Source organism: Tamandua tetradactyla, chromosome 14 (genome assembly GCF_023851605.1).
Source record: "Tamandua tetradactyla isolate mTamTet1 chromosome 14, mTamTet1.pri, whole genome shotgun sequence".
In the NCBI taxonomy this organism is placed as follows: Eukaryota; Metazoa; Chordata; class Mammalia; order Pilosa; family Myrmecophagidae; genus Tamandua; species Tamandua tetradactyla.
The window spans coordinates 63,320,723-63,337,569 of NC_135340.1; the positions used below are offsets into that span (position 1 = coordinate 63,320,723).

Sequence of the window (16,847 nt, forward strand, 5' to 3'; positions counted from 1 at the left end):
AAAGGCCAAACTCTGTGGCTCTTTCTCGATTCTCATCTTCCTTGAATCCTCCACAAGTTTTAACATCGTTTTGACCAACCTCTTTGAACTCTCTCCTACCTCTTTTTTGAGGACCCTGTCCCATCTTGACCCCCTCCTCCCTCACTTTGGCCACCAATGCCTTCTCTTCACAAAATACTTAAATGTGGCCTTCCCAAAGGCCACTTCTTTTCCACACTTTTCTTTTGGCAGTGTTTTCCATTACTGGGCCTCAATGACAACAGCAAAATAAATAATGTCTCCTTAGTCCTAACTATTCTATTTTCTACTGTAGATTTCCACCTGGATGCTTGGAAGCCACCTTGAATGCAGCACATGCAAAATGGAACTCACTCCCAACCCCTAATGCTTCCTGTATCCTCGCTTCCTTGCCTGTCCTTATTACTTAGGCTCCCTATTTCCTAGAAGACAAGAAGCTGGTCAATTCTTCCCCCTATTGGGTCTCCCATCTTTCCCCCACTTCGTTTGCAACTGAGTTTTTTTTCCCACACAGCTTCTCACCTCCCACTTACTCTAGTTTCTCTACTTTTTTTTTTTTTTATCATTTTCCTACTCTTGAATCTTCTCTAAGCATTGTTGTCCATACAATATCCCTGAACATAACTCTCAGTTTGTAATTCCCATATTTTGAAAACTCCAATGGTTTTCTACCTTTGTTATAGCAGCTGTCCAACTTATTTTCCCTCAGATCTGTTACATATGCCCCATGTTCTATACAAAAAAATCAAATTACTCACTATTCCCCAAATATATCCTCCATTTTCCAGCTCCATACCTCCACTCCTCTCAACCTCTTTATCTAGAATGCTCTCCTTCATCTCTGCCTAACCTCAAAACTGGAAGAACTAGGGAAAAAAAAGCAAACAAAACCCAAAGTGAGCAGAAGGAAGGAAATAACAGTTTAGAGTTGAGATAAATGAAATAAGTAATAAAAGAAAAAACAATAGCAAAAATCAACAGAACCAAAATTTGATTCTTTGAAAATATCAACAAAATTGACAAACCTTTAGCTAGACTGATGGAGGAAAAAAAAAAGAGGACAAAAAAATGACTAAAATCAGAAATGAAAAGGAGGCTGTTACTACTGACTCCACAGAAATAAAGAGGAGTATAAGAGGATACTATGAACAGCTGGTTGCCAAAAAATTAGATAATGTAGATGAAATGAACAAATTCCTAGAAACACACAAACTACCTATACTGACCCAAGAAGAAACAGAAGCTCTCAAAAGACCAATAACTATTAAAGAGTTTGAATCAGTACAGTAATCAAAAACTTCCCAACAAGGAAAAGCCCAGAACCAGATGACTTCACAAGGAAATTTTACCAAACATTCCAAGAAGAATTAACACTAATGCTGCCCACACTCTCCTGAAAACTGAAGAAGAGGTGTGGTGGTGTGAAGCTTTTATGTACCCCAGAAAAGATCATATTCTTTTAATCCATTCCTGTAGGTGGAGGCCTATTTTAGGTGGGAACTTTTGACTAGGTTGTTTCAACTGATAAGTAATCCACCTCGCTCAAGGTCGGTCTTAATCCTTTTACTGGAATCCATTATAAGAGCATAAAAGACACACAGAAAAAGCCCAGAGTTTGGAGAGGAAAACCCAGAGGAGCTGAGAGAGAAAGCCACTGAAGCCAAAAGCTGGAAGCAGTGAAACCAGCATGATCACCGTGTGCCTCATTATCTGAGAGCAGAGACCAAGATCCCCAGCAGCCTTTCTTCAGAGACGGTATCATCCTGCTGAGGCCTAAATGTGGATGTTTTCTCAGTCTTAGAACTGTAAATTGTAAGTTAAAAAATCTCCATTGTAAAAGCCAATCTACTTCTGGTATGTTGCATTTCATCAGCTTTAGCAAACCAAAACAAGGGGGAAAACTCTCTACTTCATTCTATGAGGCCAGCACACACTCATATCAAAGCCAGATAAAGATACTGCAGGAAAAGAAAATTATAGACCATTATCTTTTATCAATATAGATGCAAAAACCCTCAACAAAACACTAGCAAAATGAATCCAACAGCAAAGTAATAGAATTATACACCATGATCAAGTGGGATTGACCTCAGGTATGTAAGATTGGTTCAACATAAGAATTCAATTAATGTTATATAGCAAATTAACAGAACGAAGGAGGGGAAATCCAAACAATCATGTCAAATGTTGCAGAAAAGGCATTTGACAAAATCCAGCACCTCTTCTTAATAAAAAATACAGAAAACAATGAATAGAAAGAAACTTCCTCAAAAAAATAAAGAGCATAATGAAAAGACCACACCTACCATCATACACAACTTTGAAATATTTTCCTCTAGAATATGAAACAAGACAAGGATGTCCACTGTCATCATAGTCATTCAAAATTTTACTAGAAGTTCTAGACAGAGCAAGTAGGCAAGAAAAATAAATGAAAGACATCCAAATTGGAAAGGAAGAAGTAAAACTTTCACTATTTGCAGATGACATGAACTTATATACAGAAAACCCTGAAATATCCACAACAAAGCTCCTAGAACTAAAACATGAATTCAGCAAGTGGAAGGGTACACGATCAACACCCAAAACTCAGTAGTTTTTCTTTATACTAGCAATGAACAATTGGAAGAAGAAATCAAGAGAAGAATTCCATTTATAAAAGCAACTAAAAGAATCAAATATTAGGAATAACTCTAACCAAGTAATAGACTCATACATAGAAAAATACAAAATATTGCTAAAAGAAATCAAAGAAGATCTAAACAAGTGGACATTATGTGTACATGGGCTGGAAGACTAAATATTGCTAAGATGTCAATTCTAATCAAAGTAATTTACAGATTCAATGCAATGCCAATCAAAAGTCCAATAACCTTCTTTGCAGAAATGGAAAATCTAATCATTGAACTTATATGGAAGGGTAAGAGGTCATGAATATCCAAAGCCATCTTGAAAAAGAAGAATCAAGTTGGAGGGCTCATACTTTCTAATCGTAAAACTTATTACAGGATGGGCCATGGTGGCTCAGCAGGCAGAGTTCTCGCCTGCCATGCTGGAGACCTGGGTTCGATTCCTGATGCCTGCCCATGCGGAAAAAAAAAAGTACTACAAAGCCACAGTAATTAAAACAGTCCAGTACTGACACAGAGATAGACATATAGATCAATGGAATCAAATTGAGAGTTCAGAAATCAGCTCTCACATAAAAAGGAATGAAATTCTGATACATGCAACAACATGGAAGACAAATTGAAGACATCGTGCTGAGTGAAATTAGCTAGACACAAAAGGACAAATATCATATTCCTCATGGATATGAATTAATTACAATAAATTCAAAGAGTCGGAATTAGAATATAGGTTACCAGGGGTGGGAGGAAGGAATGGAGGGTTAAGGCTTAAAATGTGGAGAGTTTCTATTTGGAATGATGGAAAAGTTTTAGTAATAGATGGTGATGATGGTAGCACAATATTGTGAATATTATTAACAGTAATGAATTATATATTTGAATGTGGTTAAAAGGAGGGATATTTTAGGCTGTATATATGTTACTAGAAGAAAAATACAAACTGTGAACCCTAAGTTAAACTATGGTCTCTAGTTAATAGAATTATTAAAATGTGCTTCCGTCGACTGTAACAACATACCACATCAAGGCGAGGTATTAATAATAGGGTGGTATATGGGAATCCCATATTTTATGCATGATTGTTCTGTATACCCACAACTTCTCTAATAAGAAGAAAAGCACATGGGGAGCTTATTAAAACATGCACATTTCTGGGCCCCAGCTTCAGGGATTTTGATGAATAAGTCCAGGCTCGGGGCTGGGAATATGCATTTTTTACCAGTATTTTAACTGATATAGGTGGTCCTTCGCATAGTCTGAGAAATACTTCAAAGAAGATTCAAGTAAGTAAATAAACATCATTCAAAATGCAAATACTTTTCACTCCACTGCATTGAGGAAATAGGAGATCTGACTACTGGAGGAATAGTAGGCAATTTTAGGAGGAAAGCAGGCCCTACTGGGCCCCATATGAAAGACTTAGGGAAGAAATTTCCACCAGTTTGACACTGCCAGCCTGGAAAAAAGGATGCCAAGGAGAGATGTTGAAATGCCAAAATCAAATTTAGTTAATTTCAATTTTTTTGCCCAACCCCATTTCTTAGTAAGTACTCAAAAGAATTGGAAGCATGGACTTGAACAGATATTTGTATGCCAATGTTTACAGAGGCATTATTTACAATCACCAAAAGGTGGAAGCAACCCAACTGTTCATCAATCAATGAATGGATAAACACAATGTGGTATATTGACACATTGGGATATTATTCAGCTGTAAAAAGGAATGAAGTTCTGATGCATGCTACAACATGATTGAAACTTAAAGACATCATGTTGAATGAAGTAAGCCAGACATAAAAAGACAAATAATAAATGATCTTGCTTATATGAAATACCAGGTAATGCAAATTTCATAGAGACAGATGGTGGATTAAAGGTTACCATGGGCTGGGAGTTGGAGGACCAGAGGGAGTTAACGCTTAATGAGTGCAGTTTTTCTTTGAAGTGATGAAAAAGTCCAGGTAGTAGATATTGGTGATGACAGCACAATATTTTGTAATTAATACCACTGAATTGTATGCCTGAAAGTGGTTAAAATGGGAAATTTTGAGCTATATACATATTACTGCAATAAAATGTTTTTTCTTTTATTTTAATGTTACATTAGATTTTTTTTTTTTTTTTTTTTTTTACCCAGAGGTACCTCTGGACCTTTGAATCTCCTCCCTCTCCCTGAGACCTACAATAGGCTCAATGTTTAGCTTTTCCCAGACATTTTCTCATTAATCCACTCCCTAACCTTATAAGGTAGCTTATCAACTTTTAACATTATTTCTCTGGGAAAATTCATTGCCCCAAAAGAACTGACTTACAAACTAACTTTTGACTCAAAAGCTCTTCACAAAATATGCACAGGCTGTACTTAGTCCTGGAGTTTCTCTACCTTGAAACATTTTTTGCAACTTTGTCAGAATGGAAAAAGGCTTTCTGAGTCAAGAAGGCAGGAATGCTCTCTTGGGTCTCACCCAGCCCCCAGCATTCTTTGTCTCTACATGAAAGAAAGAAGCCCTGGTTTGTCTGCTCAGGAAGATACTCTGGACTTTTCTTCCATGCATTCTGAATTGGATATGAAAGACAAAGGGGTTAGAAATTTCCCCTCCTTCTGACACCACAGGTCAAAACAGATGATGTAAAACAGTGAAGCTCAGTACTATTGCTACCTTGTGAGAAGCCAGAAATCCAGAGTTCTCTGTGGAATTTCTCGGTTTTTAAAAGTTGGCAATTAATCAAGAATTTGCATCATTGTTTTTCTAATTTGAATAAACAAAACATCCCTCTAAACTGTCAATTTATAAATTCTGTGCTCCAGATTCCTTTCTAGGTCGGACACTGCCTGTCCTGTGCATTCCTCTTTCTGTCTCCCTCTCTCCTTCCCCCTCCCTCCAGCAACCTCCCACAGGCAATAAAATTCCCAATCCCTCCAAGAACTGCCTTCAGCCTCTTTTTCCTTCAGAATCTTGATTTCCAGTGTCTGACCCTAACAAATTGAAGCAACTCTAACTTCATCTCACCTTTTTCCAGCTTCAAATTCTTTATCTGCACTTTTTTCCAAAGGTGGGCCGTTGCCCTTCTTCCGTGCCCTTCCTCCATCATCAACCTTTTGGTTGCAGATTGCTTCATTACCTTGATTCAGCCATCTGCCCTTTCTGTTATTCAAGAGAAATGAATGGGAAGAGGATGGATAGATGACATTGGTGGGTCTCTGAGCATTGCAGACTGTAACCCTTCATCCTGGCTTGGCCTTAAGGAAGTGGCAGGGTGTAAGGGAGCATGGCTGGAGAGGCACCAAGGTAGACCAGATGCTCAGCAAGAGGCTCCCAGACGGGTCTAGTGAACCAAGTGGAGTCTGGAAGCACTGCTTCCTGCCTGCAGGGAACTATTAGGCAAAAACAAGGAACTGAAGATTAAAGTCCTTTCCCCCATTTAAGGACGCAAAATAAGCCTCCTAATTTACTATGTGATCCTGGTGAGAAATTGGCGGAGCAATGATGACCAAATTTGAAGTTATTGCCAGCCATATAGCATGATGGCTTAGAGGTGGATTTCATGTGACATAAAGAAAACATTTTAATAACATATTTTGTACACCCAAACTTATAGTTGCAATTCTATCATATGATGATCCCTATTAATAATCTTGATGAAAAATCCTATTCTGTGAGTTCTCTTGACTTTTCCCAATACCCATTTGCAAAATTCCCCTGTTTCAGAAGCAATCTTTTCATGAAATGATTATTTGTGGGCAGTATTGAAACCTGCTTCTTCTGGTCACTGTGATCTTGATATTTCAATGCAAAGGTGACCAGACCTCTCTGAGACACAAAGCTTTTATCTTCTAGGAGTGGAGAAAGAAACCACTGCTACCTCATATCCCTGTTGTTAGTTAGGGGGGTGGGGTGAGGGTAATAGGCAGCCACACCCCCGTGAGTTGCTCGCATCGTTTAGATCGGATTCCTAGAGATGGAACTGTTAAATTGGGAAACAAGGTTGGTTAATCCAATCTGTGTAACGACATGGTATTAACTTTAGAGTAATATGAAAATTGACTTAAGAAGAGAAATCATATGGGGGAAATGTCTCCAAAGGTTTTCTGAAGATAAATAAAATGGGGGCCATTCCATGCTCATCACAGACACATTGTGATCAACAAGGACCTCCTTAAACAAAAGGATGAAATTGGTAAGTGTACTTTGGGCTCCTTATCACTACTCTTTGCCCTCTTTTTTCTTCTCACTGCTATTTTAGGACAATTATATTAGACAAACGTTTTCCTTAATAATCTTTTTAAAAAAACACATGGCATTATAATCAAGTAGAGACAATTGGTACAGTATTGATTAGTTCAGAGAGGGAAGGTGAAGCAAGGTGGGGGGAGAAAACAGTGCTGTACAAAGAATGGGGAATCCTTGTCTGGGTTCTGCCACTATATCATGTGTGGCTTGGGGACAAGCTCTTCAACTGTAAAGAAGAAAGAGTCTTGGTGATTGAAGACTTTCCTCCAGTTCCTGCTCTAGGGCAAGGAAGGACTGGAAGAATCGAGAGATGCTTGAGGGTCTAAAGAGAGTGGTAGGAAGAACAGGTCAAACCTGGCAGGATTTTTCTAAGTTCTAGCAGAATCTATTTCTACATATACTCCAAGAAAGAAACAGGAAGGAAAATATAACACCCTCTATTCCAACTTGTCAGTTTTAGCTGGAATTATTTCCTCCCACCCACACTACCTCCCTCTTAACTGCCAATAACTTAGGGAAGAGGGAAATTAGCAGAAGCAGAAAGCCATTTCCTTTAGCAGTGAGTTTTGAACCCTGCTGCCCGCGTTTAACTTTATTCTGTGTAAACCATGGGACTGTTTCTCTGGGGGTGAGGGGGTTTCTAAATTTCCCCTTTTGAGGTTAGGGTGACCAGAATGGCCACATGCGTAGCACTGCTTTTTTCTTCTTAGCAGCTTTTGTCCATAGAGACTAGAGAAGGGTTAATTTCTGCTGCTATACATGTTGGACACCAAGCCCCAGCCTCACCCAGCGGACTAGACCCCTTGAGTAATGCCATGTTTCTCACATCCAAGCCACCGTTCATCACCACTTCCAACCCTGGCCTGCCCCCAGAACCAGTCTGCCCCCCACCCCACCCCCAGAATCCTACACTTTGATGTTGGTCCACAACCTGACTCCTCTGTGCATCTCCACCCATGCCTGTATGAGGCACAGCGCACCCCTTTCTGCTTTAATGGGGAAGGTAACTCAATGTTGGTGAAAGGGTGCTACGGTGGAAGCTAATGCAATCTCGAAAGACATTCCTTTTCTTCTCTGTTAACATGAAGATGTTTTTAAAAAGAAAAAGAGTCCCAGACCTGTTTTCTAACCCAAAGAGATCCTAATAGTAAGACATTTCAGACAGTTAAGAAAAGAGACCTGAAGTCTCAGAATCCTTGACGCATTTTCTTTGAACTTATTTTAAACATGAAAAATGAGGCTCGGAGAAGCGAAGTGACTCACTTAAGGTCACACCTCTAGTTAATGTGAAAGCCATATCTCCTATCTTCCAGACCTGTGATCTCCTGCAGAAAAAGTACTTGTGCAGACACAACATCATGGTAGACCAAATCTGGTCTAGAGATAGACAATACTAGTTTATTGGCTCAGGAATGAGATACAATGTCAGATAGGGGAGGACAGATGGAAGAGTATGCTGTGAAATTACAAAGGCAGTAAAAACTCAAATTCATATTGGCACACTAAGCCGATGAGCCCAATACCCAAGAACGCCTGTGTGGGCAAACACATTACAATAATTGTTTTGTGGACTGAGCTCTGTCTGAGGAAATGGTTGGGCTTGGATGAGCTGAAATGAGCAAACTGGAATCATGCAGATGAACGCAACCAAGCAAGTTCCACGGATGGTTCCATAATGAATCTGTCCTGCACAACATGGTCTTCCATCTATGACACAGCCATCACAAACTTCCAGGATTCCTTGTCTAACTTTGACGTACAATGATGGGGCAGGAAGAAGATGAGCATCAGAGTAAGACAAACCTGGATTTGAATCCTCACTCTGCTAGTTACTAGTTGTAAAGAAACTTTGGAAGCTGAAGCCATCCTCAAAGGGTTGCCATGAGGATTAGCAGTGGTTAGCTTCTGCTTTATTTAGTCTTGAACAATATTGTGAGCGATTTGAGAGGCTGAGGCAGGAAAGTAAACTAACATTGTAAGCACCTCCAGGGGAAGAAAGGAGCCCTAGACCCCTCCAGTGCTGCTGCTAGGAGGGACCTTTAAGGCCTTCTGTCAAGCCTCTTAATTAGAGATGAAAGCGCTGAGCAGGTCGTGTGTTTTCTGCACTTACCACTGCACTATGCTGGGCACTTCAGAGCTCTTCACTGAATGTCTATTGATGAATTAAGTGACTTGGGAAGACCTCAAAGAAATGAAACTTAGCCTTATGTTTGGCTCCATTTTACAGATGTCACCCACCACGCCACCTTGTTCAGCCCAGGGCCTGGCTATCCCAATCCTGGATCAGTATCTCTCAAAAAGTGGTTTTCCAGCCCACTTCCCTCAAGGCACCTCCAGGTGGGTCAAGGTCTGGGCTTCAGCAAAAATTACTCCAAAATAGGTGCTCAGGATTCATGCGGTATCTTCTACTGAATAATTAATTCTGATCATAAGGCCAAGAGAAGAGTACTTTTTCAAAAAGAATATCAAAGTCAACTCTAAGTAGGGTAAATGAAAAGAAAAAGAAGCAAGAAAACAAAATAGAGGGTAGCTATAATAACGCAATATGCTACTCCAAAGGAATACCTTCTATCCACACCCAAGCCTTTTGCACTTACTCTGCTTTATTGCTCTCCGTAGAAATTATCATCATCTGAAACATTATATTTACTTTATATATATATATACATATATATAAATTTTACTTTTTAAATCATTTACAGCCTATCTCTATTCTCTAAAACATAAGTTCCATAAGGGCTTAGACTTGGTCTGCTATTTTCACTGATGTGTCCCCTGCCCCAACCTTCCATTGCCTAGAACAGTTCCTATTGCATAACTGGTTCCCAATACATATTTATTGAATGAAGGAGAATGAACTAGTGAATGTGTTTGGGCAGAGAGGGGAGCAGTCACATGATATAGATAAAGTAGTAGAATATGGGGCCCTATACCTACAAAATATGCACCTATGTCCACTAGCATTTTGGCCACTAGCCATTAAGAACATGTATCACATCTCTCTGCTCTGATTTCATCATCACCAAGCAAGCTTTGATTTAAAACTTCCTATGTACCTTTTCTTGTAGATGGGAATGCAGGAATCAAACTTTTGGTTTATTTGGTATGATGTCTTTACTGTAAAATGATACATTGTCTCTCCACTTTTTAAATGGATTCACATCTGAAAGAATTCTGAAGAAAAGAGTTTCAACCAGGATGGAAACTGTGGTGAAAAAAGCAAGGGTGGCACAAGGAGATTTGAATTCTAGATCGACTTCTGCTTTTGATTCACCTGTGTGCCCTTAAAAATCACTTCCCTGGGTCTCAGTTTCCCCAAAGTGTCATTGAACTAGTCAACTCCCGAGTTCCCTTCACCCTTCATCTTTCAAAGTTAGGATTCTTTAGAAATTAATAAAGAAATTAATAAACCCTGTTTCTATCATCAACATCACTCATCTCATTCTTGAGCTTAAATTTGGAGTTCTCTCTCACTCCTTTCAATCCTTCACTAATAATCTTCCCCAACCACCACAGACAACAATAAACTCATCATTCTGCCCATTGCCCAATAAATCTTCACTATTTTACTATTTGTACTATCTCAAATCGTCTGATTAACCACCAGACTCTCTCTTACAGACTCACCTGAATTCATCTCATTTCCCTCGTCTGCACCTTTATCCAGGTTCTTATCATCTCATGCCTGAACTCCCAGACTATCTTACCACTGGCCTTCCAGTCTCTAATTTTCCCTGCCTCAATCCACCTCAAATAAATCAACAAATTGATTTTGTCACACCTCTTAAAGCAGGTCATATTTTGCCTAAGAACTTATAAGCGTTCTCATTTACCATTTAGAGTGTTTACAAACTGCTCATTTGGCTGTTAAGAGCTTTGGCCAACTAATCCTTCCGCTCCTGCTACCTGTGATCTCTATTTGTCTTTATCCAACTCATATTGTTCAGGCACCAACCTGTGCCAGCTGCTCTGTCATCCGCTACTCTTCAATTCAACATCTCCCTTCCCTTTCAATTAAGCCCAGTTGATGAGATGCTCCCCTGCATATGCTGCAGTGAATCCTGCCTCCTGCACTTGACTTGTGCTTTTGCCCCTCTAGATGTACCTTCTTCTGAAAGTTTCTCATGTGAATGAATCCCAGACCACAACCTTTCCCTTTTGCTGAATTCTTTCAGCATTCTCACATGGGATGATCTATTGCTAAGTATTGTTCTCTTATTATTTCACATGCATTCATTGGCCTCCCCAATTAAAATTTGAGCCCCAGAAGGGAAGGACCAAATCTTCTATTCTTTTTCCCAGATCTGGATTGGGCAACGACAGAGGCAGGGCCTGTATGGACCTTAATTTTGCACATGGCCCACAGACAAGGCCCACTTACACAGCGTGGTCACTAGAGGCAATAAATGGGCACTGAAGAGCTAAGACTGGCTCCTGGCATGAGGTTGAAGACTCAGCCATTATTCAAGAAGTGCTTGTTAAAGCTGAATTAAATTTTAAAATTAATTCAAGCCCCTTACCCACCATACGTTCCTCTAGCACAGAAATCTCTCTTGTGGTACTGACATACAATGGCCAGTATCATCTACTGGATTTCAATCATGAATCAGATTTGGAATCTTTGTTTCTTCTTAGCCAGAATTGCTAGGTCACGTGGGGACAAGAAGGCACCATCGCGGCTGCCTCCATCTAGAAACTGTCCCTTTACCTGGCAACTCCAGGCAAGTTAGCACCAGGCTATGCCCTTAAGCCAGAGGTTGTCTAACTACAGACATTTGTAGGGAAATCTGGGAACCCAGCTCCCTGCCCCTTTGTCCTGTTGAATAATGTCTTGTCCAAACCTCGAACCCACTCTGCTGATGTGCAGCCCCTTGCAGAAAGCAGAGAAGAACCCCGCACCCCCTTTCCCCACAAGTCCTTCAAGGGAGTGCAGAGTGGGAAATGGACTTACCCTCACATAGTAGTTCATGCCCATCCCCGACAGGTTCTGGAGAAAGTGTCTGTCCTGCCTGCTTCCCGGGGCTGGCTCCCCGGGGCGGGGAAGGGGGCAGGCGCCGTGAGTGAGGATGTGCGCCCTGTGCCCCACCAGGTCCGGCTGAGGTGGAGGAGCAGACCCCACCCTATTTAGACTGGGTTCCGGGGAAGCAGGGCTGCTTGGAGCTGGGTCCTGATTTTCCTGGAGCTTCAGCCGGGGCACCTCTTTGGTACCCAGGCAAAAGTTTTTCAGACTCAACAAGGTGGCCGGGTTGGCCAGCTTCACGCTCGCCATGCGGGGGATCAAGGTGCACAGCGAGGTGGGGCTCTCCTGGGACGCCAAGGTGGCATCTTCAGCGGGCAGGTGAGGTGCCAGGGCTGGGTAGACAGGCTGCGGCGAGCCCTTGGCCCCGACCGAAACTCCAGGGCTGCCTTCGTCCAAGGACGTGATGGACTCGTTCCGAAAGCGGCTGTACTTGGCCCTGTGCAGCATCCCGGGGTGCCCGAAGAGTCCTACATACAGCACGAGTCCTGCCAGACTGTCCTGATTGCGTTCTCGCATAGCCTTAGCAGTACTGAAACAGGATACTGTTGCATAAATCGCCTGGTCGTCTGGTAGATAAACCGTGCGGAAATCAAACGCCTACCGCCCCGGGCCGACCCGCGACGGCCACCTCTCCAACTCTTGGCTTTCGCCACTCAGGCAGCCCGCATCGGCTCCCGGCCCCGTAATGGTGACAGACAGCTCAGAAGAAGAAGGTCTCCCCAGCTCGGATTTCGCTCCCTCCCTGGCTCAGACAGCAGCTCCCGGTGTCCTCGTCTTGGATTCCTTGCTGGGAATGCCTGGACCCAGGGACGCTCCCGGCCGCTGGGGTCGCTCACGGCCAACTCTTCGGCACAGACCATCGCCGAGCACCAACCAGCCGGTCCCGCCGCATAGCTAGCCTTGGGGGAGGCACCGAAATATTTAGCGCCCCCACCTCCCTCGGCCTCCCCGGCTGCACACAGGAACTTTCAAACCTGCTCCCTAAGGCTCTCACAGGGCGGAGCAAGCCTGGCCTATTTAACCCTTTAATTGTTCCAGCGATGGTTCATTTAAACATATATACGTGTGTGTGTGTGTGTGTGTGTGTGTGTGTGTGTGCGCGCGCGCGCGCGCGCGCCCCAAAGATCCTTCTGCCTGGGTTCGGCGATCCTGATGGCTGCCTTCTCTTAGAAGATCTCGTCTTGCATCCCGTTCTGGGCCACCAGCCAGGAGTACTAGCGACGGGCGCTGCTCCGCATTGTTTCACGGACTTGCCAATAGTCCGTGTTCCTCGGATCCCCTCCCAGCCGGCCCCACCTCCCCACCCGCGCTCAGAGCTTCCCTCCCTCCTGGGCTCCACTCGGAGCTTCTCTCCGGAGCCTATTTGCAGCACAAGGCTGAGATGCACACGATGAAAAGCAGAGTGTTGAAATTTTTATGAATGAACTTTGCTGAATGAATTTCTCTCTGTGTGTGCAAGCTAATAAATCTGTGAATGAAGCTCAGAATAGCTGTAATTGACTGACGGTCTCAGGGGTGCTTGGTCTTTATCCAATCCGGCGGCAGCTTGATGACTCATACACCATAAATATACTAAACTAGTAGCCAAGAGAAATAAAACTGGAGGGTGGGGGTGAGGAGAGGGGAGGTAGATTTAATTTTGTGATGTCTGATGAATGGGATAAAAGGGAACAGTCTTTACTATAAATCATCAGGAAATATGGAGAGCAGCAGGTTAAAAGATCTGTTTTCTTCCTTGTTGAAATGGCTGGGAAAGCCAAGCAGAGGAGGTAAAAATTAGATCCATTGTTCCACAGATATTAAGATATATGGTACACAACTCCCGTGGGAAGCCATGATACATCTTTCTTAGAAACATAGTTCCTTTTCTATTGATTGTTGGTTCCATCTCCGGTCTGATACAACTTCCTGTACCTATCAAATGCGTTCTGAAGACATGATGACAACTGCAAGAGGTTTAGCACGCAGGAAGCCAAAAATGGAGCCAGGAAGGGGAAATGCAGGTACTTTTAGTAATGGAGAAGAAGAAACGGCTAAAACATGGAGGTGGGGGTGGGGGTGGGGGTGGGGTGGCAATTACATATACAAAGAGACAAGAAAATCTCTGCTGAAGGTTAAATTTCTCAGGGGGCCGTGGCTCTTGTGTGCGAAATTGCTCATCAATTTTAAAATCAAAACAAACTGGTAAACACAGGATTGCGGGATGCCCACAAGGTTGGATTATGCTCATGAGTATTCGTGAGCATTCATGACACTGGTGGCTTGAGCTCCCTTGGGATCCAAACACAGCTTCTGAGTCAAACGGTTGAGTGCCACCAGGGGAAAACACATCCTCTCCGGCTTCCTGCTCCCCCTCAGAAATAATGCACCTTTTTACATTCTGTCTGCCGAACCTGTGAGGATGATGTGTTTTTCCTTGGGAAGGCCTTCCTGCATCACCATAAACCTTCCCTTAAACCTTGCTAACTCCCTTCTCCTGCCCCCACACCTCAAGCAAAAGCAAAGGGACCGGCCTAGGCTTGTTGGACCCCACACCTCTGGGGCTGAGAAGGCAGGATTTCGACAAGATTGGGAAGAAAGCATTTTTTTTTTAACCTCTTATCCCTCCCTCTTCTTCTCTTTCCTCTCTCTTCCCCTTCCTCATATCCATCCCTTGTTGCCTCGACCCTATGCAATGCTACCCTGAGAAAGTTACTTTACCTCTCGGTACCTGAATTTCCTCATCAATTTTCCTCATCCCCAGCTAATGAGGATGCTGCGAGGGCTTATGATATAACCCTGGTCCATGTAAAGTGCTTGGCACCGTGCTTGTCTCAATGAGCACATACCTGGCAGTATCAAGAAAGGCTGCTTGAACAGGTCTGCCCCACTGGGCAGCCGGTGCTCTTATCCTCCACAGTATAGAGTCTACGCCAGTCTGGCTAATTAAAAAGAAAAATTAGCACCAAACGGAAAAAGCTGAAAAAGTCAACGCTGCCCACAGACGCAATCTGCTAACAATCTCGTGGGCCTGGAGAAGGGAGGGACTGACAGAAGTCAGCATGGCTGACTTGTCAAGGTCTTCAAGGACTGAGTCATGACTAAAGGCTCCGAGGGGAGCCCGCCCACCCATGTAGGCTCCATGCTGGTGTCAGGTCTCAGGGGCTCAGAGCACCCCCATTCCTCAGAAGAAGAGAGCCCTGGGAGGGGTGGGAAGGGACCAGGTGGGAGCATGTAAGGAAAGAAAGCAGCTATGGCTGCTGTGGGTTACCTCTCTGTCCTTGAGAACCCTGGAAACACTGGCTCTTCTAGGCAGTTCCACCAGACCTTTCATGAAGGTGAAAGACACCCAGATCTGCAATTTGGGTATGGGCAGGAGCCCAGCCAGCTCTCTCAACCCAAAGGCAGGGGCTAAAAGCTGCCCCAGTAGCTCATAGGGGCAGCTCTTGGAGGCTTGAGCCTACTTTCATCATCTCTCTACAGTTGTGGAAACAAGACTCAGGGCAAGTTCAGTGATTTGGCCAAGGAACCCCAGCTGGAGAATGATATGCCAGGATATCTCCAGCAGCTCTGCCTCACTGAGAAGCCTGAACTTGTAGCCACTGTACTCTGCTGCCTCCCAGGGACCAGAGGAGCTCAAGTCTAAATTCCGGGCCTTTGTTAAGGGCTACAGGCATCTCAATGCTCCCTGGAGCTCCAGAAAAATGATGGAGCTAATGGTATGAGAGCTGGGGATTTCTTAGAGATTCTAGAATTGTTGGGAAAACTTCTCCTGAGCCTGTCCTCACCAGATCTGCCAGAGAGGGGCCCGACAGTATATTCTCCCACCTCCCATTTTTCCCCTCTGTATTCCCTCCTTCATCACGACTCCCAGGGAAAATATATTTAGCCCAAAAGTAATTCCTCAAGAATGAAAATAATACTCAATTAGATGTCTCAAGAAACCTGAGTAGCTGGGCCACTACCCACAAGTTCTGTGCCCTTAATAGCATAATTTGGTAGGAAGAACATTAGCCTGGAAATTACAGAACCAGCTGTGGGACTCTGAGCAAGTTACTGAACCTCTCTGAGCTTCAGTTTTCATACCTGTAAAATGAGTACAATAGTAATAGCTCATTTCTATTGAGTACTTATTCTGGAACAGGACCTAAACTAAGCACTTCACATTTAATCCTCATAGCAACTCTGTGTAGCATTCCCATGTTGCAAAAGAGACAGTCAAGATTCAGAGAGGTTTAGTGGTTTGTCCAAGACACACAGCAGTGATGGAACAAAGCAGTGACTAACTCCTACATCATACTCTGAATCATGTGAAATGAACCAGTGTCTGTAAGCACCTATCTCCCACCTAATGCTCACGAAATGTTAGTTTCTGCTACCTTTTCCCACAGAAATTCACCCTAGATAATTCATAAGATTGTTAGAAGCAAAAACATGAATATTAGATAAGAAAAAAAAAAAAACATTATCATTAAACCATCGCAAAACCATTAAACCCTCTCATCCCTGTCACTGGAAAGCAGGGTTCTGCTGTAACCACTGCCACATGCCTCCTTTGTTTTGAGATCCCTGGTAAGAGTGCCTGCTGTGAATCAACATCGTGACTTCTCAAGGGTTAGCCCACTCTGGCTGAGCATCTTGGGTGAACAGGCAGATTCAGGGAAGAGCTGGGCCAGGGGGGCCCATGCTGGAATTAGTCAGGTCCTGCTAGGACTTCTTGGAAGAGGGGGTGGGAGAAGAAAGGAAACTGTCCAGCTTTTGAAGTTAACCCATTATGGGCTTTGGGGTGGAGGAGGGTATGGGGAGGTGGATGATAGAATTAGGCAGAAGTGAGTCTGGGGGAGTGTGCACCAACTGCTTCTTTGAGAAAAAGTAGAGTACGGGCCAAGGACCTTTACTACAGCCCACCTTTACCATTTCTATCACAAAGCAGACCTACCATAGCGAATTTTCATTGAACAATACCAG

The 16,847-nt window shown here is 43.2% G+C and overlaps 1 protein-coding gene across 1 annotated transcript in view; it reads right to left on the reverse strand.

Moving 5' to 3' along the window:
• Positions 1 to 13,359, reverse strand: part of SHC4 (SHC adaptor protein 4) — a 134,421-nt gene extending 121,062 nt beyond the window's left edge. Inside the window, exon 1 of the mRNA XM_077127818.1 lies at positions 11,832 to 13,359. Within this exon, the coding sequence (XP_076983933.1) occupies positions 11,832 to 12,416 (585 nt within the window). The 5' untranslated portion in view covers positions 12,417 to 13,359. The remainder of the gene's footprint in view (positions 1 to 11,831) is intronic.
• Between the last annotated feature and the right edge of the window lie 3,488 nt (positions 13,360 to 16,847).